The sequence below is a fragment of the Hemitrygon akajei genome, chromosome 11, assembly GCF_048418815.1.
Source record: "Hemitrygon akajei chromosome 11, sHemAka1.3, whole genome shotgun sequence".
Lineage (NCBI taxonomy): Eukaryota > Metazoa > Chordata > Chondrichthyes > Myliobatiformes > Dasyatidae > Hemitrygon > Hemitrygon akajei.
Genome location: NC_133134.1, coordinates 4,149,197 through 4,173,123, shown reverse-complemented (window position 1 = coordinate 4,173,123; position 23,927 = coordinate 4,149,197). Strand labels below are relative to the sequence as shown.

General features: G+C 53.0%; 1 protein-coding gene and 1 long non-coding RNA gene across 2 annotated transcripts in view; one reads left to right on the top strand and one right to left on the bottom strand.

Annotated features, from left to right (window-relative positions):
- coro7 (coronin 7) overlaps positions 1-23,927 on the bottom strand; it is a 227,002-nt gene that overhangs the window by 28,833 nt on the left and 174,242 nt on the right. The window contains exons 24-26 of the mRNA XM_073060075.1: positions 23,290-23,406; positions 20,598-20,733; positions 18,796-18,887 (exon numbers count right to left, since the gene is read on the bottom strand). Coding sequence (XP_072916176.1) covers positions 18,796-18,887; positions 20,598-20,733; positions 23,290-23,406 — 345 coding nt within the window. The remainder of the gene's footprint in view (positions 1-18,795; positions 18,888-20,597; positions 20,734-23,289; positions 23,407-23,927) is intronic.
- LOC140735246 (uncharacterized) overlaps positions 1-23,927 on the top strand; it is a 110,197-nt gene that overhangs the window by 57,876 nt on the left and 28,394 nt on the right. The gene's annotated exons all lie outside the window — the stretch shown is intronic.

Here is a 23,927-nt window from a genome sequence, read left to right as displayed (position 1 = left end):
GAGGTGGGTAGTGGTACGCAAGGGGTGGGTTAGTGGGTGAAGGTGTTGAGGTGGTTAGTGGTACGCAAGGGGTGGGTTAGTGGGTGAAGGTGTTGAGGTGGTTAGTGGTATGCAAGGGGTGGGTTAGTGGGTGAAGGTGTTGAGGTGGTTAGTGGTACGCAAGGGGTGGGTTAGTGGGTGAAGGTGTTGAGGTGGTTAGTGGAACGCAAGGGGTGGGTTAGTGGGTGAAGGTGTTGAGGTGGTTAGTGGTACGCAAGGGGTGGGTTAGTGGGTGAAGGTGTTGAGGTGGTTAGTGGTACGCAAGGGGTGGGTTAGTGGGTGAAGGTGTTGAGGTGGTTAGTGGTACTCAATGGGTGGGTTAGTGGGTGAAGGTGTTGAGGTGGTCGGGGGTGTGGAGGGTGGGTTAGTGGGTGAAGGTGTTGAGGTGGTTGGGGGTGTGGAGGGTGGGTTAGTGGGTGAAGGTGTTGAGGTGTTTCGGGGTGTGGAGTTTGAATTAGTGGGTGAAGGTGTTGAGGTGGGTAGTGGTACGCAAGGGGTGTGTTAGTGGGTGAAGGTGTTGAGGTGGTTGGGGGTGTGGAGGGTGGGTTAGTGGGTGAAGGTGTTGAGGTGGTTAGTGGTACGCAAGGGGTGGGTTAGTGGGTGAAGGTGTTGAGGTGGTTAGTGGTATGCAAGGGGTGGGTTAGTGGGTGAAGGTGTTGAGGTGGGTAGTGGTACGCAAGGGGTGGGTTAGTGGGTGAAGGTGTTGAGGTGGGTAGTGGTACGCAAGGGGTGGGTTAGTGGGTGAAGGTGTTGAGGTGGTTAGTGGTATGCAAGGGGTGGGTTAGTGGGTGAAGGTGTTGAGGTGGTTAGTGGTACGCAAGGGGTGGGTTAGTGGGTGAAGGTGTTGAGGTGGTTGGGGTTGTGGAGGGAGGGTTAGTGGGTGAAGGTGTTGAGGTGTTTCGGGGTGTGGAGTTTGAATTAGTGGGTGAAGGTGTTGAGGTGGGTAGTGGTACGCAAGGGGTGGGTTAGTGGGTGAAGGTGTTGAGGTGGTTAGTGGTACGCAAGGGGTGTGTTAGTGGGTGAAGGTGTTGAGGTGGTTGGGGGTGTGGAGGGTGGGTTAGTGGGTGAAGGTGTTGAGGTGGTTAGTTTTACGCAAGGGGTGGGTTAGTGGGTGAAGGTGTTGAGGTGGTTACTGGTACGCAAGGGGTGTGTTAGTGGGTGAAGGTGTTGAGGTGGTTAGTGGTACGCAAGGGGTGGGTTAGTGGGTGAAGGTGTTGAGGTGGTTAGTGGTACGCAAGGGGTGTGTTAGTGGGTGAAGGTGTTGAGGTGGTTGGGGGTGTGGAGGGAGGGTTAGTGGGTGAAGGTGTTGAGGTGGTTAGTGGTATGTAAGGGGTGGGTTAGTGGGTGAAGGTGTTGAGGTGGTTAGTGGTACGCAAGGGGTGGGTTAGTGGGTGAAGGTATTGAGGTGGTTACTGGTACGCAAGGGGTGTGTTAGTGGGTGAAGGTGTTGAGGTGGTTAGTGGTACGCAAGGGGTGTGTTAGTGGGTGAAGGTGTTGAGGTGGTTAGTGGTACGCAAGGGGTGTGTTAGTGGGTGAAGGTGTTGAGGTGGTTGGGGGTGTGGAGGGTGGGTTAGTGGGTGAAGGTGTTGAGGTGGTTAGTGGTACGCAAGGGGTGGGTTAGTGGGTGAAGGTGTTGAGATGGTTAGTGGTACGCAAGGGGTGTGTTAGTGGGTGAAGGTGTTGAGGTGGTTGGGGGTGTGGAGGGAGGGTTAGTGGGTGAAGGTGTTGAGGTGGTTAGTGGTATGTAAGGGGTGGGTTAGTGGGTGAAGGTGTTGAGGTGGTTAGTGGTACGCAAGGGGTGGGTTAGTGGGTGAAGGTATTGAGGTGGTTACTGGTACGCAAGGGGTGTGTTAGTGGGTGAAGGTGTTGAGGTGGTTAGTGGTACGCAAGGGGTGTGTTAGTGGGTGAAGGTGTTGAGGTGGTTAGTGGTACGCAAGGGGTGTGTTAGTGGGTGAAGGTGTTGAGGTGGTTGGGGGTGTGGAGGGTGGGTTAGTGGGTGAAGGTGTTGAGGTGGTTAGTGGTACGCAAGGGGTGGGTTAGTGGGTGAAGGTGTTGAGGTGGTTAGTGGTACACAAGGGGTGGGTTAGTGGGTGAAGGTGTTGAGGTGGTTAGTGGTACGCAAGGGGTGGGTTAGTGGGTGAAGGTGTTGAGGTGGTTAGTGGTACACAAGGGGTGGGTTAGTGGGTGAAGGTGTTGAGGTGGTTGGGGGTGTGGAGGGTGGGTTAGTGGGTGAAGGTGTTGAGGTGGTTAGTGGTACACAAGGGGTGGGTTAGTGGGTGAAGGTGTTGAGGTGGTTAGTGGTACACAAGGGGTGGGTTAGTGGGTGAAGGTGTTGAGGTGGTTGGGGGTGTGGAGGGTGGGTTAGTGGGTGAAGGTGTTGAGGTGGTTAGTGGTACGCAAGGGGTGGGTTAGTGGGTGAAGGTGTTGAGGTGGTTAGTGGTACACAAGGGGTGGGTTAGTGGGTGAAGGTGTTGAGATGGGTAGTGGTACGCAAGGGGTGGGTTAGTGGGTGAAGGTGTTGAGATGGGTAGTGGTACGCAAGGGGTGGGTTAGTGGGTGAAGGTGTTGAGGTGGTTAGTGGTACGCAAGGGGTGTGTTAGTGGGTGAAGGTGTTGAGGTGGTTAGTGGTATGCAAGGGGTGGGTTAGTGGGTGAAGGTGTTGAGGTGGTTAGTGGTACGCAAGGGGTGGGTTAGTGGGTGAAGGTGTTGAGGTGGTTTGGGTTGTGGAGGGTGGGTTAGTGGGTGAAGGTGTTGAGGTGGTTAGTGGTACGCAAGGGGTGTGTTAGTGGGTGAAGGTGTTGAGGTGGTTAGTGGTACGCAAGGGGTGGGTCAGTGGGTGAAGGTGTTGAGGTGGTTAGTGGTATGCAAGGGGTGGGTCAGTGGGTGAAGGTGTTGAGGTGGTTAGTGGTACGCAAGGGGTGTGTTAGTGGGTGAAGGTGTTGAGGTGGGTAGTGGTACGCAAGGGGTGGGTCAGTGGGTGAAGGTGTTGAGGTGGTTAGTGGTATGCAAGGGGTGGGTTAGTGGGTGAAGGTGTTGAGGTGGTTAGTGGTACGCAAGGGGTGGGTCAGTGGGTGAAGGTGTTGAGGTGGTTAGTGGTATGCAAGGGGTGGGTTAGTGGGTGAAGGTGTTGAGGTGGTTAGTGGTACGCAAGGGGTGGGTTAGTGGGTGAAGGTGTTGAGGTGGTTAGTGGTACGCAAGGGGTGGGTCAGTGGGTGAAGGTGTTGAGGTGGTTGGGGGTGTGGAGGGAGGGTTAGTGGGTAAAGGTGTTGAGGTGGTTGCGGGTGTGGAGGGAGGGTTAGTGGGTGAAGGTGTTGAGGTGGTTAGTGGTACGCAAGGGGTGGGTTAGTGGATGAATGTGTTGAGGTGGTTAGTGGTACGCAAGGGGTGGGTTAGTGGGTGAAGGTGTTGAGGTGGTTAGTGGTACACAAGGGGTGGGTTAGTGGGTGAAGGTGTTGAGGTGGTTAGTGGTACGCAAGGGGTGTGTTAGTGGGTGAAGGATTTGAGGTGGTTGGGGGTGTGGAGGGTGTGTTAGTGGGTGAAGGTGTTGAGGTGGTTAGTGGTACGCAAGGGGTGTGTTAGTGGGTGAAGGATTTGAGGTGGTTGGGGGTGTGGAGGGTGTGTTAGTGGGTGAAGGTGTTGAGGTGGTTCGGGGTGTGGAGGGTGGGTTAGTGGGTGAAGGTGTTGAGGTGGTAAGTGGTACGCAAGGGGTGGGTTAGTGGGTGAAGGTGTTGAGGTGGTTGAGTGGGTGGAGGGTGGGTTAGTGGGTGAAGGTGTTGAGGTGGTTCGGGGTGTGGAGGGTGGGTTAGTGGGTGAAGGTGTTGAGGTGGTTGAGTGGGTGGAGGGTGGGTTAGTGGGTGAAGGTGTTGAGGTGGTTGGGGGTGTGGAGGGTGGGTTAGTGGGTGAAGGTGTTGAGGTGGTTGGGGGTGTGGAGGGTGGGTTAGTGGGTGAAGGTGTTGAGGTGGTTAGTGGTATGCAAGGGGTGGGTTAGTGGGTGAAGGTATTGAGGTGGTTCGGGGTGTGGAGGGTGGGTTAGTGGGTGAAGGTGTTGAGGTGGTTCGGGGTGTGGAGGGTGGGTTAGTGGGGGAAGGTGTTGAGGTGGTTAGTGGTATGCAAGGGGTGGGTTAGTGGGTGAAGGTATTGAGGTGGTTCGGGGTGTGGAGGGTGGGTTAGTGGGTGAAGGTGTTGAGGTGGTTGGTGGTGTGGTAGGTGGGTTAATGGGTGAAGGTGTTGAAGTGGTTGAGTGTGTGGAGGGTGGGTTAGTGGGTGAAGGTGTTGAGGTGGTTAGTGGTACGCAAGGGGTGGGTTAGTGGGTGAAGGTGTTGAGGTGGTTCGGGGTGTGGAGGGTGGGTTAGTGGGTGAAGGTGTTGAGGTGGTTCGGGGTGTGGAGGGTGGGTTAGTGGGTGAAGGTGTTGAGGTGGTAAGTGGTACGCAAGGGGTGGGTTAGTGGGTGAAGGTGTTGAGGTGGTTAGTGGTACGCAAGGGGTGGGTTAGTGGGTGAAGGTGTTGAGGTGGTTGAGTGGGTGGAGGGTGGGTTAGTGGGTGGAGGTGTTGAGGTGGTTAGTGGTACGCAAGGGGTGGGTTAGTGGGTGAAGGTGTTGAGGTGGTTGGGGGTGTGGAGGGTGGGTTAGTGGGTGAAGGTGTTGAGGTGGTTAGTGGTACGCAAGGGGTGGGTTAGTGGGTGAAGGTGTTGAGGTGGTTGGGGGTGTGGAGGGTGGGTTAGTGGGTGAAGGTGTTGAGGTGGTTAGTGGTACACAAGGGGTGGGTTAGTGGGTGAAGGTGTTGAGGTGGTTAGTGGTATGCAAGGGGTGGGTTAGTGGGTGAAGGTGTTGAGGTGGTTAGTGGTATGCAAGGGGTGGGTTAGTGGGTGAAGGTGTTGAGGTGGTTAGTGGTACGCAAGGGGTGTGTTAGTGGGTGAAGGTGTTGAGGTGATTGGGGGTGTGGAGGGTGGGTTAGTGGGTGAAGGTGTTGAGGTGGTTAGTGGTATGCAAGGGGTGGGTTAGTGGGTGAAGGTGTTGAGGTGGTTGGGGGTGTGGAGGGTGGGTTAGTGGGTGAAGGTGTTGAGGAGGTTGGGGTGTGGAGGGTGGGTTAGTGGGTGAAGGTGTTGAGGAGGTTGGGGTTGTGGAGGGTGGGTTAGTGGGTGAAGGTGTTGAGGTGGTTGCGGGTGTGGAGGGTGGGTTAGTGGGTGAAGGTGTTGAGGTGGTTGGGGGTGTGGAGGGTGGGTTAGTGGGTGAAGGTGTTGAGGTGGTTAGTGGTACGCAAGGGGAGAGTTAGTGGGTGAAGGTGTTGAGGTGGTTGGGGGTGTGGAGGGTGGGTTAGTGGGTGAAGGTGTTGAGGAGGTTGGGGTGTGGAGGGTGGGTTAGTGGGTGCAGGTGTTGAGGTGGTTAGTGGTACGCAAGGGGTGGGTTAGTGGGTGCAGGTGTTGAGGAGGTTGGGGGTGTGGAGGGTGGGTTAGTGGGTGAAGGTGTTGAGGTGGTTAGTGGTATGCAAGGGGTGGGTTAGTGGGTGAAGGTGTTGAGGTGGTTAGTGGTACGCAAGGGGTGTGTTAGTGGGTGAAGGTGTTGAGGTGGTTGGGGGTGTGGAGGGTGGGTTAGTGGGTGAAGGTGTTGAGGTGGTTAGTGGTATGCAAGGGGTGGGTTAGTGGGTGAAGGTGTTGAGGTGGTTGGGGGTGTGGAGGGTGGGTTAGTGGGTGAAGGTGTTGAGGAGGTTGGGGTGTGGAGGGTGGGTTAGTGGGTGAAGGTGTTGAGGAGGTTGGGGTTGTGGAGGGTGGGTTAGTGGGTGAAGGTGTTGAGGTGGTTGCGGGTGTGGAGGGTGGGTTAGTGGGTGAAGGTGTTGAGGTGGTTGGGGGTGTGGAGGGTGGGTTAGTGGGTGAAGGTGTTGAGGTGGTTAGTGGTACGCAAGGGGAGAGTTAGTGGGTGAAGGTGTTGAGGTGGTTGGGGGTGTGGAGGGTGGGTTAGTGGGTGAAGGTGTTGAGGAGGTTGGGGTGTGGAGGGTGGGTTAGTGGGTGCAGGTGTTGAGGAGGTTGGGGGTTTGGACGGCGGGTTAGTGGGTGAAGGTGTTGAGGTGGTTGGGGGTGTGGAGGGTGGGTTAGTGGGTGAAGGTGTTGAGGTGGTTGCGGGTGTGGAGGGAGGGTTAGTGGGTGAAGGTGTTGAGGTGGTTGCGGGTGTGGAGGGAGGGTTAGTGGGTGAAGGTGTTGAGGTGGTTGAGTGGGTGGAGGGTGGGTTAGTGGGTGAAGGTGTTGAGGAGGTTGGGGGTGTGGAGGGTGGGTTAGTGGGTGAAGGTGTTGAGGTGGTTAGTGGTACGCAAGGGGTGGGTTAGTGGGTGAAGGTGTTGAGGTGGTTAGTGGTATGCAAGGGGTGGGTTAGTGGGTGAAGGTGTTGAGGTGGTTAGTGGTACGCAAGGGGTGGGTTAGTGGGTGAAGGTGCTGAGGTGGTTAGTGGTATGCAAGGGGTGGGTTAGTGGGTGAAGGTGTTGAGGTGGGTAGTGGTACGCAAGGGGTGGGTTAGTGGGTGAAGGTGTTGAGGTGGTTAGTGGTACGCAAGGGGTGGGTTAGTGGGTGAAGGTGTTGAGGTGGTTAGTGGTACGCAAGGGGTGGGTTAGTGGGTGAAGGTGCTGAGGTGGTTAGTGGTATGCAAGGGGTGGGTTAGTGGGTGAAGGTGTTGAGGTGGTTAGTGGTACGCAAGGGGTGGGTTAGTGGGTGAAGGTGCTGAGGTGGTTAGTGGTATGCAAGGGGTGGGTTAGTGGGTGAAGATGTTGAGGTGGTTAGTGGTATGCAAGGGGTGGGTTAGTGGGTGAAGGTGTTGAGGTGGTTAGTGGTACGCAAGGGGTGGGTTAGTGGGTGAAGGTGTTGAGGTGGTTAGTGGTACGCAAGGGGTGGGTTAGTGGGTGAAGGTGCTGAGGTGGTTAGTGGTACGCAAGGGGTGGGTTAGTGGGTGAAGGTGTTGAGGTGGTTAGTGGTACGCAAGGGGTGGGTTAGTGGGTGAAGGTGTTGAGGTGGGTAGTGGTACGCAAGGGGTGGGTTAGTGGGTGAAGGTGTTGAGGTGGGTAGTGGTACGCAAGGGGTGGGTTAGTGGGTGAAGGTGTTGAGGTGGTTAGTGGTACACAAGGGGTGGGTTAGTGGGTGAAGGTGTTGAGGTGGTTAGTGGTACACAAGGGGTGGGTTAGTGGGTGAAGGTGTTGAGGTGGTTAGTGGTACGCAAGGGGTGGGTTAGTGGGTGAAGGTGTTGAGGTGGTTAGTGGTACGCAAGGGGTGGGTTAGTGGGTGAAGGTGTTGAGGTGGTTAGTGGTACGCAAGGGGTGGGTTAGTGGGTGAAGGTGTTGAGGTGGTTAGTGGTACGCAAGGGGTGGGTTAGTGGGTGAAGGTGTTGAGGTGGTTAGTGGTACACAAGGGGTGGGTTAGTGGGTGAAGGTGTTGAGGCGGTTGGGGTGTGGAGGGTGGGTTAGTGGGTGAAGGTGTTGAGGTGGTTGGGGGTGTGGAGGGTGGGTTAGTGGGTGAAGGTGTTGAGGTGGTTAGTGGTACACAAGGGGTGGGTTAGTGGGTGAAGGTGTTGAGGTGGTTAGTGGTACGCAAGGGGTGGGTTAGTGGGTGAAGGTGTTGAGGTGGTTAGTGGTACGCAAGGGGTGGGTTAGTGGGTGAAGGTGTTGAGGTGGTTAGTGGTACGCAAGGGGTGGGTTAGTGGGTGAAGGTGTTGAGGTGGTTAGTGGTACACAAGGGGTGTGTTAGTGGGTGAAGGTGTTGAGGTGGTTAGTGGTACGCAAGGGGTGGGTTAGTGGGTGAAGGTGTTGAGGTGGTTAGTGGTACACAAGGGGTGTGTTAGTGGGTGAAGGTGTTGAGGTGGTTAGTGGTACGCAAGGGGTGGGTTAGTGGGTGAAGGTGTTGAGGTGGTTAGTGGTACACAAGGGGTGGGTTAGTGGGTGAAGGTGTTGAGGTGGTTAGTGGTACGCAAGGGGTGGGTTAGTGGGTGAAGGTGTTGAGGTGGTTAGTGGTACGCAAGGGGTGGGTTAGTGGGTGAAGGTGTTGAGGTGGTTAGTGGTACGCAAGGGGTGGGTTAGTGGGTGAAGGTGTTGAGGTGGTTAGTGGTACGCAAGGGGTGGGTTAGTGGGTGAAGGTGTTGAGGTGGTTAGTGGTATGCAAGGGGTGGGTTAGTGGGTGAAGGTGTTGAGGTGGTTAGTGGTACTCAAGGGGTGGGTTAGTGGGTGAAGGTGTTGAGGTGGTTAGTGGTACGCAAGGGGTGGGTTAGTGGGTGAAGGTGTTGAGGTGGTTAGTGGTACGTAAGGGGTGGGTTAGTGGGTGAATGTGTTGAGGTGGTTGCGGGTGTGGAGGGTGGGTTAGTGGGTGAAGGTGTTGAGGTGGTTGCGGGTGTGGAGGGTGGGTTAGTGGGTGAAGGTGTTGAGGAGGTTGGGGGTTTGGACGGCGGGTTAGTGGGTGAAGGTGTTGAGGTGGTTACTGGTATGCAAGGGGAGAGTTAGTGGGTGAATGTGTTGAGGTGGTTGGGGGTGTGGAGGGTGGGTTACTGGGTGAAGTTGTTGAGGTGTTTCGGGGTGTGGAGGGTGGGTTAGTGGGTGAAGGTGTTGAGGTGGTTAGTGGTATGCAAGGGGAGAGTTAGTGGGTGAAGGTGTTGAGGTGGTTGGGGGTGTGGAGGGTGGGTTAGTGGGTGAAGGTGTTGAGGTGGTTGGGGGTGTGGAGGGTGGGTTACTGGGTGAAGTTGTTGAGGTGTTTCGGGGTGTGGAGGGTGGGTTAGTGGGTGAAGGTGTTTATTTGGTTTGGTGTGTGGAAGGTGGGTTAGTGGGTGAAGGTGTTGAGGTGGTTGGGTGTGTGGAGGGTCGATTAGAGGGTGAAGGAGTTGAGCTGGTTGAGGGTTGGAGGGTGGGTTAGTGGGTGAAGGTGTTGAGGTGGTTGGGCGTGTGGAGGGTGGGTTACTGGGTGAGGTTGTTGAGGTGTTTCGGGGTGTGGAGGTTGAATAGGTGGGTAAAGGTGTTGAGGTGGTTGAGTGTGTGGAGGGTGGGTTAGTGGGTGAAGGTGTTGACGTGGTTGACCGTGTGGAGGGTGGGTTACTGGGTGAAGTTGTTGAGGTGTTTCGGGGTGTGGAGGTTGAATAGGTGGGTAAAGGTGTTGAGGTGGTTGAGTGTGTGGAGGGTGGGTTAGTGGGTGAAGGTGTTGAGGTGGTTGGTGGTGTGGTAGGTGGGTTAATGGGTGAAGGTGTTGAAGTGGTTGAGTGTGTGGAGGGTGGGTTAGTGGGTGAAGGTGTTGAGGTGGTTATTGGTATGCAAGGTGTGGGTTAGTGGGTGAAGGTGTTGAGGTGGTTGAGTGTGTGGAGGGTGGGTTACTGGGTGAAGTTGTTGAGGTGTTTCGGGGTGTGGAGGTTGAATAGGTGGGTAAAGGTGTTGAGGTGGTTGAGTGTGTGGAGGGTGGGTTAGTGGGTGAAGGTGTTGACGTGGTTCAGAGTGTGGAGGGTGGGTTACTGGGTGAAGTTGTTGAGGTGTTTCGGGGTGTGGAGGTTGAATAGGTGGGTAAAGGTGTTGAGGTGGTTGAGTGTGTGGAAGGTGGGTTAGTGGGTGAAGGTGTTGAGGTGGTTGGGGGTGTGGTAGGTGGGTTAGTGGGTGAAGGTGTTGAAGTGGTTGAGTGTGTGGATGGTGGGTTAGTGGGTGAAGGTGTTGTGGTGGTTGGGGGTGTGGTGGGTGGATTAGTGGGTGAAGGTATTGAGGGGGTTGGGTGTTTGGACGGCGGGTTAGTGGGTGAAGGTGTTGATGTGGTTGGGGGTGTGGTGGGTGGGTTAGTGGGTGAAGGTGTTGTGGTGGTTGTGGGTGTGGTGGGTGGATTAGTGGGTGAAGGTGTTGAGGTGGTTTGGGGTGTGGTGGGTGGGTTAGTGGGTGAAGGTGTTGAGGTGGTTTGTGGTGTGGAGGGTGGGTTAGTGGGTGAAGGTGTTGAGGTGGTTGGGGGTGTGGAGGGTGGGTTACTGGTTGAAGTTGTTGAGGTGGTTCGGGGTGTGGAGGGTGGGTTAGTGGGTAAAGGTGTTGAGGTGGTTGGGGGTGTGGAGGGTGGGTTAGTGGGTAAAGGTGTTGAGGTAGTTGGGGGTGTGGAGGGTGGGTTAGTGGGTGAAGGTGTTGAAGTGGTTGAGTGTCTGGAGGGTGGGTTAGTGGATGAAGCTGTTGAGGTGGTTGGGGGTGTGGAGGGTGGGTTAGTGGGTGAAGGTGTTGAGGTGGTTGGGTGTTTGGAGGGTGGGTTAGTGGGTGAAGGTGTTGAGGTGGTTGGGGGTGTGGAGGGTGGGTTAGTGGGTGAAGGTGTTGAGGGGTTGGGGGTTTGGACGGCGGGTTAGTGGATGAAGGTGTTGAGGTGGTTAGTGGTGTGGAGGTTGGGTTACTGAGTGAAGTTGTTGAGGTGTTTTGGGGTGTGGAGTTTGAATTAGTGGGTAAAGGTGTTGAGGTGGTTGAGTGTGTGGAGTGTGGGTTAGTGGGTGAAGGTGTTGAGGCGGTTGGGGTGTGGAGTGTGGGTTAGTGGGTGAAGGTATTGAGGCGGTTGGGGTGTGGAGTGTGGGTTAGTGGGTGAAGGTATTGAGGCGGTTGGGGTGTGGAGTGTGGTTCAGTGGGTGAAGGTGTTGAGGTGGTTGCGGGTGTGGAGGGAGGGTTAGTGGGTGAAGGTGTTGAGGTGGTTGGGGGTGTGGAGTGTGGGTTAGTGGGTGAAGGTTTTGAGGTGGTTTGGTGTGTGGAAGGTGCGTTAGTGGGTGAAGGTGTTGAGGTGGTTGGGGGTGTGGAGGGTGGGTTAGTGGGTGAAAGAGTTGAGCTGGTTGGGGTGTGGAGTGTGGGTTAGTGGGTGAAGGTGTTGTGGTAGTTGAGTGTGTGGAGTGTGGGTTAGTGGGTGACGGTGTTGAGGTGGTTTGGTGTGTGGAGGGTGGGTTACTGGTTGAAGTTGTTGAGGTGGTTCGGGGTGTGGAGGGTGGGTTAGTGGGTGAGGTATTGAGGCGGTTGGGGTGTGGAGTGTGGGTTAGTGGGTGAAGGTGTTGTGGTGGTTGAGTGTGTGGAGTGTGGGTTAGTGGGTGAAGATGTTGAGGTGGTTGGGGGTGTGGTAGGTGGATCAGTGGGTGAAGGTGTTGAGGAGGTTGGGGGTGTGGAGCGTGGGTTAGTGGGTGAAGGTGTTGTGGTGGTTTGGGGTGTGGAGGGTGGTTTACTGGTTGAAGTTGTTGAGGTGGTTTGGGGTGTGGAGGGTCGGTTACTGGGTGAAGGTGTTGAGGTGGTTGGGGTGTGGAGGGTGGGTTAGTGGGTGAAGGTGTTGAAGTGTTTGGGGGTGTGGTTGGTGGGTCAGTGGGTGAAGGTGTTGAGGTGGTTAGTGGTACACAAGGGGTGGGTTAGTGGGTGAAGGTGTTGAGGCGGTTGGGGTGTGGAGGGTGGGTTAGTGGGTGAAGGTGTTGAGGTGGTTGGGGGTGTGGAGGGTGGGTTAGTGGGTGAAGGTGTTGAGGTGGTTAGTGGTACACAAGGGGTGGGTTAGTGGGTGAAGGTGTTGAGGTGGTTAGTGGTACGCAAGGGGTGGGTTAGTGGGTGAAGGTGTTGAGGTGGTTAGTGGTACGCAAGGGGTGGGTTAGTGGGTGAAGGTGTTGAGGTGGTTAGTGGTACGCAAGGGGTGGGTTAGTGGGTGAAGGTGTTGAGGTGGTTAGTGGTACACAAGGGGTGTGTTAGTGGGTGAAGGTGTTGAGGTGGTTAGTGGTACGCAAGGGGTGGGTTAGTGGGTGAAGGTGTTGAGGTGGTTAGTGGTACACAAGGGGTGTGTTAGTGGGTGAAGGTGTTGAGGTGGTTAGTGGTACGCAAGGGGTGGGTTAGTGGGTGAAGGTGTTGAGGTGGTTAGTGGTACACAAGGGGTGGGTTAGTGGGTGAAGGTGTTGAGGTGGTTAGTGGTACGCAAGGGGTGGGTTAGTGGGTGAAGGTGTTGAGGTGGTTAGTGGTACGCAAGGGGTGGGTTAGTGGGTGAAGGTGTTGAGGTGGTTAGTGGTACGCAAGGGGTGGGTTGGTGGGTGAAGGTGTTGAGGTGGTTAGTGGTACGCAAGGGGTGGGTTAGTGGGTGAAGGTGTTGAGGTGGTTAGTGGTATGCAAGGGGTGGGTTAGTGGGTGAAGGTGTTGAGGTGGTTAGTGGTACTCAAGGGGTGGGTTAGTGGGTGAAGGTGTTGAGGTGGTTAGTGGTACGCAAGGGGTGGGTTAGTGGGTGAAGGTGTTGAGGTGGTTAGTGGTACGTAAGGGGTGGGTTAGTGGGTGAATGTGTTGAGGTGGTTGCGGGTGTGGAGGGTGGGTTAGTGGGTGAAGGTGTTGAGGTGGTTGCGGGTGTGGAGGGTGGGTTAGTGGGTGAAGGTGTTGAGGAGGTTGGGGGTTTGGACGGCGGGTTAGTGGGTGAAGGTGTTGAGGTGGTTACTGGTATGCAAGGGGAGAGTTAGTGGGTGAATGTGTTGAGGTGGTTGGGGGTGTGGAGGGTGGGTTACTGGGTGAAGTTGTTGAGGTGTTTCGGGGTGTGGAGGGTGGGTTAGTGGGTGAAGGTGTTGAGGTGGTTAGTGGTATGCAAGGGGAGAGTTAGTGGGTGAAGGTGTTGAGGTGGTTGGGGGTGTGGAGGGTGGGTTAGTGGGTGAAGGTGTTGAGGTGGTTGGGGGTGTGGAGGGTGGGTTACTGGGTGAAGTTGTTGAGGTGTTTCGGGGTGTGGAGGGTGGGTTAGTGGGTGAAGGTGTTTATTTGGTTTGGTGTGTGGAAGGTGGGTTAGTGGGTGAAGGTGTTGAGGTGGTTGGGTGTGTGGAGGGTCGATTAGAGGGTGAAGGAGTTGAGCTGGTTGAGGGTTGGAGGGTGGGTTAGTGGGTGAAGGTGTTGAGGTGGTTGGGCGTGTGGAGGGTGGGTTACTGGGTGAGGTTGTTGAGGTGTTTCGGGGTGTGGAGGTTGAATAGGTGGGTAAAGGTGTTGAGGTGGTTGAGTGTGTGGAGGGTGGGTTAGTGGGTGAAGGTGTTGACGTGGTTGACCGTGTGGAGGGTGGGTTACTGGGTGAAGTTGTTGAGGTGTTTCGGGGTGTGGAGGTTGAATAGGTGGGTAAAGGTGTTGAGGTGGTTGAGTGTGTGGAGGGTGGGTTAGTGGGTGAAGGTGTTGAGGTGGTTGGTGGTGTGGTAGGTGGGTTAATGGGTGAAGGTGTTGAAGTGGTTGAGTGTGTGGAGGGTGGGTTAGTGGGTGAAGGTGTTGAGGTGGTTATTGGTATGCAAGGTGTGGGTTAGTGGGTGAAGGTGTTGAGGTGGTTGAGTGTGTGGAGGGTGGGTTACTGGGTGAAGTTGTTGAGGTGTTTCGGGGTGTGGAGGTTGAATAGGTGGGTAAAGGTGTTGAGGTGGTTGAGTGTGTGGAGGGTGGGTTAGTGGGTGAAGGTGTTGACGTGGTTCAGAGTGTGGAGGGTGGGTTACTGGGTGAAGTTGTTGAGGTGTTTCGGGGTGTGGAGGTTGAATAGGTGGGTAAAGGTGTTGAGGTGGTTGAGTGTGTGGAAGGTGGGTTAGTGGGTGAAGGTGTTGAGGTGGTTGGGGGTGTGGTAGGTGGGTTAGTGGGTGAAGGTGTTGAAGTGGTTGAGTGTGTGGATGGTGGGTTAGTGGGTGAAGGTGTTGTGGTGGTTGGGGGTGTGGTGGGTGGATTAGTGGGTGAAGGTATTGAGGGGGTTGGGTGTTTGGACGGCGGGTTAGTGGGTGAAGGTGTTGATGTGGTTGGGGGTGTGGTGGGTGGGTTAGTGGGTGAAGGTGTTGTGGTGGTTGTGGGTGTGGTGGGTGGATTAGTGGGTGAAGGTGTTGAGGTGGTTTGGGGTGTGGTGGGTGGGTTAGTGGGTGAAGGTGTTGAGGTGGTTTGTGGTGTGGAGGGTGGGTTAGTGGGTGAAGGTGTTGAGGTGGTTGGGGGTGTGGAGGGTGGGTTACTGGTTGAAGTTGTTGAGGTGGTTCGGGGTGTGGAGGGTGGGTTAGTGGGTAAAGGTGTTGAGGTGGTTGGGGGTGTGGAGGGTGGGTTAGTGGGTAAAGGTGTTGAGGTAGTTGGGGGTGTGGAGGGTGGGTTAGTGGGTGAAGGTGTTGAAGTGGTTGAGTGTCTGGAGGGTGGGTTAGTGGATGAAGCTGTTGAGGTGGTTGGGGGTGTGGAGGGTGGGTTAGTGGGTGAAGGTGTTGAGGTGGTTGGGTGTTTGGAGGGTGGGTTAGTGGGTGAAGGTGTTGAGGTGGTTGGGGGTGTGGAGGGTGGGTTAGTGGGTGAAGGTGTTGAGGGGTTGGGGGTTTGGACGGCGGGTTAGTGGATGAAGGTGTTGAGGTGGTTAGTGGTGTGGAGGTTGGGTTACTGAGTGAAGTTGTTGAGGTGTTTTGGGGTGTGGAGTTTGAATTAGTGGGTAAAGGTGTTGAGGTGGTTGAGTGTGTGGAGTGTGGGTTAGTGGGTGAAGGTGTTGAGGCGGTTGGGGTGTGGAGTGTGGGTTAGTGGGTGAAGGTATTGAGGCGGTTGGGGTGTGGAGTGTGGGTTAGTGGGTGAAGGTATTGAGGCGGTTGGGGTGTGGAGTGTGGTTCAGTGGGTGAAGGTGTTGAGGTGGTTGCGGGTGTGGAGGGAGGGTTAGTGGGTGAAGGTGTTGAGGTGGTTGGGGGTGTGGAGTGTGGGTTAGTGGGTGAAGGTTTTGAGGTGGTTTGGTGTGTGGAAGGTGCGTTAGTGGGTGAAGGTGTTGAGGTGGTTGGGGGTGTGGAGGGTGGGTTAGTGGGTGAAAGAGTTGAGCTGGTTGGGGTGTGGAGTGTGGGTTAGTGGGTGAAGGTGTTGTGGTAGTTGAGTGTGTGGAGTGTGGGTTAGTGGGTGACGGTGTTGAGGTGGTTTGGTGTGTGGAGGGTGGGTTACTGGTTGAAGTTGTTGAGGTGGTTCGGGGTGTGGAGGGTGGGTTAGTGGGTGAGGTATTGAGGCGGTTGGGGTGTGGAGTGTGGGTTAGTGGGTGAAGGTGTTGTGGTGGTTGAGTGTGTGGAGTGTGGGTTAGTGGGTGAAGATGTTGAGGTGGTTGGGGGTGTGGTAGGTGGATCAGTGGGTGAAGGTGTTGAGGAGGTTGGGGGTGTGGAGCGTGGGTTAGTGGGTGAAGGTGTTGTGGTGGTTTGGGGTGTGGAGGGTGGTTTACTGGTTGAAGTTGTTGAGGTGGTTTGGGGTGTGGAGGGTCGGTTACTGGGTGAAGGTGTTGAGGTGGTTGGGGTGTGGAGGGTGGGTTAGTGGGTGAAGGTGTTGAAGTGTTTGGGGGTGTGGTTGGTGGGTCAGTGGGTGAAGGTGTTGAGGTGGTTGCGGGTGTGGAGGGAGGGTTAGTGGGTGAAGGTGTAGAGGTGGTTGGGGGTTTGGAGGGTGGGTCAGTGGGTGAAGTTGTTGAGGTGGTTAGAGGTATGTAAGGGGTGGGTTAGTTGGTGAAGCTGATGAGGTGGTTCGGGTTGTGGAGGGTGGGTTAGTGGGTGAAGGTGTTGAGGTGGTTTGGGGTGTGGAGGCTGGGTTACTGGGTGAAGTTGTTGAGGTGGTTCGGGGTGTGTAGGGTGGGTTAGTGGGTGAAGGTGTTGAGGTGGTTTGGGGTGTGGAGGCTGGGTTACTGGGTGAAGTTGTTGAGGTGGTTCGGGTTGTGGAGGGTGGGTTAGTGGGTGAAGGTGTTGAGGTGGTTTGGGGTGTGGAGGCTGGGTTACTGGGTGAAGTTGTTGAGGTGGTTCGGGTTGTGGAGGGTGGGTTAGTGGGTGAAGGTGTTGAGGTGGTTTGGGGTGTGGAGGCTGGGTTACTGGGTGAAGTTGTTGAGGTGGTTCGGGGTGTGTAGGGTGGGTTAGTGGGTGAAAGTGTTGAGGTGGTTAGAGGTATGTAAGGGGTGGGTTAGTTGTTGAAGCTGATGAGGTGGTTCGGGGTGTGTAGGGTGGGTTAGTGGGTGAAAGTGTTGAGGTGGTTGGGGTGTGGAGTGTGGGTTCGTGGGTGAAGGTGTTGAGGTGCTTGGGGGTTTGGAGTGTGGGTTAGTGTGTAAAGGTGTTGATGTGGTTGGGGGTTTGGAGGGTGGGTTAGTGGGTGAAGGCGTTGAGGTTGTTGGGGGTTTGGAGGGTGGGTTAGTGGGTGAAGGTGTTGAGGTGGTTGGGGGTGTGGAGGGTGGGTTAGTGGGTGAAGGTGTTGAGGTGGTTGGGTGTTTGGAGGGTGGGTTAGTGGGTGAAGGTGTTGAGGTGGTTGGGGGTGTGGAGGGTGGGTTAGTGGGTGAAGGTGTTGAGGTGGTTGGGTGTTTGGAGGGTGGGTTAGTGGGTGAAGGTGTTGAGGTGGTTGGGTGTTTGGAGGGTGGGTTAGTGGGTGAAGGTGTTGAGGTGGTTGGGGGTGTGGTGGGTGGGTTAGTGGGTGAAGGTGTTGAGTTGGTTGGGGGTGTGGAGGGTGGGTTAGTGGGTGAAGGTGTTGAGGTGGTTGGGTGTTTGGAGGGTGGGTTAGTGGGTGAAGGTGTTGAGGTGGTTGGGGGTGTGGAGGGTGGGTTAGTGGGTGAAGGTGTTGAGTTGGTTGGGGGTGTGGAGGTTAGGTTAGTGGGTGAAGGTGTTGAGGTGGTTGGGGGTGTGGAGGGTGGGTTAGTGGGTGAAGGAGTTGAGGTGGTTGAGTGTGTGGAGGGTGGGTTAGTGGGTGAAGGTGTTGAAGTGGTTGGGGGTTTGGAGGGTGGGCTAGTGGGTGAAGGAGTTGAGGTGGTTGGGCGTGTGGAGGCTGGGTTAGTGGGTGAAGGAGTTGAGGTGGTTGGGCGTGTGGAGGGTGGGTTAGTGGGTGAAGGAGTTGAGGTGGTTGAGTGTGTGGAGGGTGGGTTAGTGGGTGAAGGTGTTGAAGTGGTTGGGGGTTTGGAGGGTGGGTTAGTGGGTGAAGGAGTTGAGGTGGTTGGGCGTGTGGAGGGTGGGTTAGTGGGTGAAGGTGTTGAGGTGGTTGGGTGTTTGGAGGGTGGGTTAGTGGGTGAAGGTGTTGAGGTGGTTGGGGGTGTGGAGGGTGGGTTAGTGGGTGAAGGTGTTGAGTTGGTTGGGGTTGTGGAGGGTGGGTTAGTGGGTGAAGTTGTTGAGTTGGTTGGGGTGTGGAAGGTGAGTTAGTGTGTGAAGGTGTTGAGGTGGTTGGTGTCGAGGGTGGGTTAGTGGGTGAAGGTGTTGAGGTGGTTGAGTGTGTGGAGGGTGGGTTAGTGGGTGAAGATGTTGAGGTGGTTGGGGGTGTAGAGTGTTCGTTAGTGGGTGAAGGTGTTCAGGTGGTTGGGGGTTTGGAGGGTGGGTTAGTAGGTTAAGGTGTTGAGGTGGTTGGGGGTGTGGAGGGTGGTTTAGTGGGTGAAGGTGTTGAGGTGGTTGGGGGTTTGGAGGGTGGGTTAGTAGGTTAAGGTGTTGAGGTGGTTGGGGGTGTGGTGGGTCAGTTAGTGGGTGAAGGTGTTGAGGTGGTTGGGGTTGTGGAGGGAGGTTTAGTGGGTGAAGATGTTGAGGTGGTTGGGGGTGTAAAGCGTTCGTTAGTGGGTGAAGGTGTTGAGGTGGTTGGGGGTTTGGTGGGTGGGTTAGTGGGTGAAGGTGTTGAGGTGGTTGGGGGTGTGGACGGCGGGTTAGTGGGTGAAGGTGTTGAGGTGGTTGGGGGTGTAAAGCGTTCGTTAGTGGGTGAATGTGTTGAGGTGGTTGGGGGTTTGGTGGGTGGGTTAGTGGGTGAAGGTGTTGAGGTGGTTGAGTGTGTGGAAGGTGGGTTAGTGGGTGAAGGTGTTGAGGTGGTTGGGGGTGTGGAGGGTGGGTTAGTGGGTGAAGGTGTTGAGGTGGTTGGAGGTGTGGAGGGTGGGTTAGTGGGTGAAGGTGTTGAGCTGGTTGAGGGTTGGAGGGTGGGTTAGTGGGTGAAGGTGTTGAGGTGGTTGAGTGTGTGGAGGGTGGGTTAGTGGGTGAAGGTGTTGAGGTGGTTGGAGGTGTGGAGGGTGGGTTAGTGGTTGAAGGTGTTGAGGTGGTTGGGGGTTTGGAGGGTGGGTTAGTGGGTGAAGGTGTCGAGGTGGTTGCGGGTGTGGAGGGTTCGTTATTCGGTGAATGTGTTGAGGTGGTTGGGGATGTGGAGTGTGGGTTAGTGGGTGAATGTGTTGAGGTGGTTTGTGGTGTGGAAGGCGTGGGGCAGTGGGTGAAGGTGTTGATCATCCTTACTGCTTGGGGAAAGTCACTTTTTTTCAAGTCTTGTGGTGCTGGCGCTGTCTCCTCCCTGGTGGAAGTGGGATGGAGAAGAGAGGAAATGGATGAGAGAGGAGGAGGAGAGCGGTGAGAAAGGTGGAGGAGAGAGGAGGTGGGGAGAGCGGAATGAGGAGCGCGAAGGTGAAGGAATTAGGAGGTGGATGAGAGAGCGAATGGAATAGAAGAAGGAAGGTGAAGGATGGAGAGGATGGAGGAGGAGGTGAGAGGGAGAAGGAAAGAGTGGAGGACAGCAGTGTTGGAGGTGGGTTGAACTAGAGATGAAGGAGAGTGGGGATTGAAGTGGAAGGGAGAGGTGTTGAAAGGGGCTGGAGGAGTGGAGGTAGAGTTGGAATGGAGGAGAGAGGATGTAGAGGGGAGAGGGGATAGAGAAGGAGAGATGTTATGAAGGAGAGAGGGAAAGAAGAGAGAAGGGAAGGAAGCAAGAGATCTGAGCAGTTATTCATGTCAGCAATAGTGGAAAAAAGGCTAGAAGGGAGAAGGAGATAAGCTGTAAGAGAGTGGGACAGCAACCGACAAATGGAGAAAAACTAACAGCGGGAAAGAACAAGGTACAAAGAAGAGAATGAGCGAAAGATACACACACAAAAGAAATGTTAATGCAAAATACCTCTTCTTTTTTCTCCTCATCCGTTTTTTCCTCCAGGTAGAAAGATGAGGGCTGGTACTTTCTGACAGGTGCCTCCTTAGGTGCGGCACTGACTGAAGAAGAAATATTCCATTAGCAGTGAACTCACTATGCAGAGATCAGGTTCTCTTCAAGCTGGGCATGGCACTCAACAGGTATAATAGATAGCACAATCAAGAACTTGTTACTGCTTATCCCTTGCAAAATGCAAGATGGACACTTCATAATAACATTCCATCATCAGGAGATGTATGAGTGGCAATTGGGCTGAGACCATGAGCTATAGAGCTGTATTGTAGACTGGAGTGGGTAGAGTGGGAGTTGGAAGACAGTACCGTGCATCACGTGAGTTATTTTAAAATAAACTGAGATGGAAAGACTTTGATCAGTGTGCAGGCAGTGTTCCATATCAGCCCACAATTCTTATCAAAGCAAGTACATGGGAACCACCAGCATCTGCACATTCCCTTCCCAATCACATACTATCCTAATTTAGAATTATAATTGCCATTCCTCATTACTATGGACGTAAATCCTAATACTGCCTACAGGCAGAATGAAGGAAGTATTCAATCAGGGGAACTCAAGTAGTTCACAAATGTGGCCATGGACAGTTTGGGATGAGCTATAAAACAGGAAGTAGCATGGTAGCGTAGTGGTTAGCCCTTTGCTTTACAGTAACAGTGATTGAGGTTCAATTCCTGCTGCTGTTTGTAAGGAGTTTGTACATTCTCCCCTGACCACATGGGTTTCCTCTGGGAGCTCCAGTTTCCTCTAACATTCCAAAGACATTCAGTTAAAATGTGGGAATGCTATGTTGGCACCAGAAGCATGACGATACTTGTGGGCTGCCCCCAGCACATCCACAGACTGTGTTGGTCATTGACACAAACGACGCATTTTACCATGTTTCAATTTTCATTGTACATGTGACAAATAAAGCTAATCTTTATCTCAATCACCTTGTAATTAGATACAATTGAAAATTCCTACAGCGAAAAAGAGTATTGAACCAGATGTGATTTTATAAAAATCTAGTAGTTTCATGATACGATAAAATTTTTGTTTGAAGAGGATAGTACAATGTCTGATTGTCACATCTGTAAAGGAGACTAAATCAAGTAACTTTGCTTCTGAGTTGTGGACACTGCGATGCATTAGGGTGAGAAAGAGCGAGGAAGCTGTTGGATATGTTGTGCTATGAGCCAGTCACAGTCCTTAGATGTGGGAGTGGCTTAGATTTTGTTAGAGGTGGAGGATGGGGTGGTGTGATGGTCAGTGCAAATACAGTGTCCTTAGTCCTTGCAAATGACTGACAGGTACAAGCTAATGTGTGGATGAGAATTAAGGCTACAGACTTACAGAAGGAGGATTAGATAACCCTGAAAATAGAAGTTAAAATTCACCAGGATTTTAACTTTTATTATCCAAATCTGTTTAGGAGTCCTATTAATATTAATATGAAGTGTGTGTGTGAGAGAGAGAGAGAGAGAGAGAGAGTGTGTGTGTGTGTGTGTGTGTGTGTGTGTGTGTGTGTGTGTGTGTGTGTGTGTGTGTGTGTGTGTGTGTGTGTGTGTGTGTGTGTGTGTGTGTGTGTGTGTGTGTGTGTGTGTGTGTGTGTGTGTTGGATGGCACAGCGCATATTCTTTATTAAAATCTCAGTGAAGCAGCTTCACTGAACCCAGAAATTCTGGCGGATTATTCTGTGATTATTAATGTGGAAGACTTGGGATGGGAGTGGGGGAAACTGAAAGACTAGGGGCAGGGGTGGGGAAAATGGGTACCTGGAGTCATGTCGTTAGGCTTCAGGCACATCTTCTGGTGCTGCCCATTGGAACCTGCCAGCCACGCAGATGCTGAGAGTGCCGGTCTCCACCATATTGTTGTGTCAGGGAAAATATCATCCTGGAAAAATTCTTTCTGTGTAGAGAGAAGAATAAGGAGATTAAGATTCAAAGCACATTTATTATCAAAGAATGTACAAATTATACACCTTGAAATTTGTCTGCTTATAGGCAGCCACACAGCAAGAAACCTGATTAACACAATAAAAAATAACCCAAAAACTACTTCACAGAGAAAGAAAGTGAAAAAAACAACATCGTGCAAAGAATAGAAGCAAGCCAACAGCACCCTGAACCAGAATGAGTCCCAGATCCACTCTGCTCCTGAAGCAGCCGATGAAGAGATACAGTAGTTCCAAGTGAAATGTAGGAAATGGGGACAGATAGAACTTGTTCAGTGCCTATATCAGCCCCTGGCTAACCCTGTCCCTGGCTGTGGTATTTGCCAGTCTAGTGGAATTGCATCTTACTGCCTCTTGTACATTCCCCAAACTCACTGTTCTCTGCAACACACTCACCTTAGCAGGTCAAGCAGCATCTATGGAAGGGAATAAACAGTCAATGTTTCTGGCCAAGACCCTTCATCAGGACTAGAAAGGAAGGGGGAAGAAGGTGAGGAGAGGAGAAGGAGGGCAAGCTGCCTGGTGATAGTTAAGGGGGAAGGTGGGTGGGTGGGAGAGGGGGAATAAAGTGAGAAGTTGGGAGGTGATAAGTACTTCAGTGGTTGGTAAGTTGATGGAGAAGATCCTGAGAGGCAGGATTTATGAACATTTGATTTGAACAGAGGTATAATGTGATTAGGAATAGTCAGGATGGCTTTGTTAAGGGCAGGTTGTGCCTTATGAGCCTGATTGAATTTTTTGAGGATGTGACTAAACACATTGATGAAGGAAGAACAATAGATGTATTGTATATGGATTTCAGCAAGGCATTTGATAAGGTACCCCATGCAAGGCTTATTGAGAAAGTAAGGAAGCATGGGATCCAAGGGGACATTACTTCATGGATCTAGAACTGGCTCACCCACAGAAGGTAAAGAGTGGTTGTATACGGGTCATATTCTGCATGGAGGTCGGTGACCAGTGGTGGGCCTCAGGATATGTTCTGGGACCTTTACTCTTCGTGATTTTTATAAATGACCTGGATGAGGAAGTGGAGAAATGGGTAAGTAAGTTTGCTGATGACACAAAGGTTGGGAGGTTGTGGATAGTGTGGAGGACTGTCAGAGGTTACAGCGGGACATTGATAGGATGCAAAACTGGGCTGAGAAGTGGCAGATGGAGTTCAACCCACGTAAGTGTGAAGTGGTTCATTTTGGTAGGTCAAATATGATGGCAGAATATAGTATTAATGGTAAGACTCTTGCCAGTGTGGAGGATCAGAGGGACCTTGGGGTCTGAGTCCATAGGATTCTCAAAACAGCTGCGCAGGTTGACTCTGTGGTTAAGAAGGCATATGGTGTATTGGCCTTCATCAATCGTGGAATTGAATTTAGGAGCCGAGAGGTAATGTTGCAGCTATATAGGACCCAGGTCAGACCCCACGTGGAGTACTGTGCTCAGTTCTGGTCGCCTCACTACAGGAAGGGCGTGGAAACCATAGAAAGGGTGCAGAGGAGATTTACAAGGATGTTGCCTGGATTGGGGAGCATGCCTTATGAAGACAGGTTGAGTGAACTCGGCCTTTTCTCCTTGGAGCAAAGAAGGATGAGAGGTGACCTGATAGAGGTGTATAAGGTGATGAGAGGCATTGATCATGTGGATAGTCAAAGGCTTTTTCCAGGCTGCCACAAGGGGGCACAGGTTTAAGGTTCTGTGGAGTAGGTACAGAGGAGATGTCAGGGGTAAGTTTTTTACTCAGAGTAGTGAATGCCTGGAATGGGCTGCTGGCAATGGTGATGGAGGAGGATATGTTAGGGTCTTTTAAGAGACTTTTGGATAGGTACATGGAGTTTAGAAAAATAGAGGGCTATGGGTAAGCCTAGTAATTTCTAAGGTAGGGACATGTTCGGCACAACTTTGTGGGCCGAAGGGCCTGTATTGTGCTGTAGGTTTTCTATGTTTCTATGTTTAAGTAGAAGAGGTAGAGGACTGAAGAAGAAAGAATCTGAAAGGAGAGGAGAGTAAACCATGCGAGAGAGGGAAGGAGGAGGGGAACCAAAGGGGGGGGGGGGGTGATGGGCAGGTGAGGAAGAGTAAGAGAGGAGCCAGAATAAGGAATGTTAAAAGAGAGGTGTGGGTGGAGAAATTACAGGAAGTTAAGAGAAATTGATGTTTAATGCTATCGGGTTGGAGACTACCCAGATGTAATATGAGGTGTGGCTCCAACTTGAGAGTGGGCTCATTGCAGCAGTAGAGGAGGCCATGGATTGACATGTTGAATTCCGGGAACACCCGATACAGTGAATGACTCCAACAGACATGCAGGTGATGTTCGCTAATCCATACTGGAGAAACATTTCACTCCAAGTAGTCAACTCAAAGAGTGCAGAGAGGCTGGGATCCCAGCTCTCTGTGTCTTTAGTCTAGATACATTTCTTGCTCTGGATCTCAGAGAACAAGGACTCTACATCACAGTTTTGACCCTATCTCTCCTTTAGCTCACTGATTTCCAACATCTCTTGGCAACTCACCTTGACTCGTGGAACTTTGAAAGACACACTCTCCAAGGAGTTGTGTCCCAGCCGAAAAGCTCGTGCAACCTCCACCTCCCTCACATTGCATTCAGTCTTCGGGAGGAAGCAGAGTCCCTGGAAAACAACAAACAAAGATACACACAAGAGCTCAGTGCAGAATCAAACTCAGCTTTATTATCACTGGCTTATGTTGTGAAATTTGTTGTTTTGTGACAGCAGTACAGTGCAGAGAAATAAAATCTCTGTAAATTACAAAATAAATGAATAGTGTAAAAAGTAGAAACAATGAGGTATCCTCCCCACCACTGAGGACATCTTAGACTCATATAAGCTACAGCACAGAAACAGGCCATTCAGTTTGTGCTGAATCATTTATCTGCCTAGTCCCACTGACTTCCACCCATACCATATCCCTCCCATCCACGTACCTATCCAAATTTCTCTTAAATGTTCAAATCGAACCCACATCCACCACTTCAACTGGCAGCTCATTCCATACTCTCACCACCCTCTGAGTGAATAAATTCCCCCTCTTGTTCCCTTTAAACATTTCACCTTTCACCCTTAACCCATGACCTCTAGTTCTTGATACCTCCGTGTGCAACTAGATCCTGGATTTCCTCATTTGAAGACCC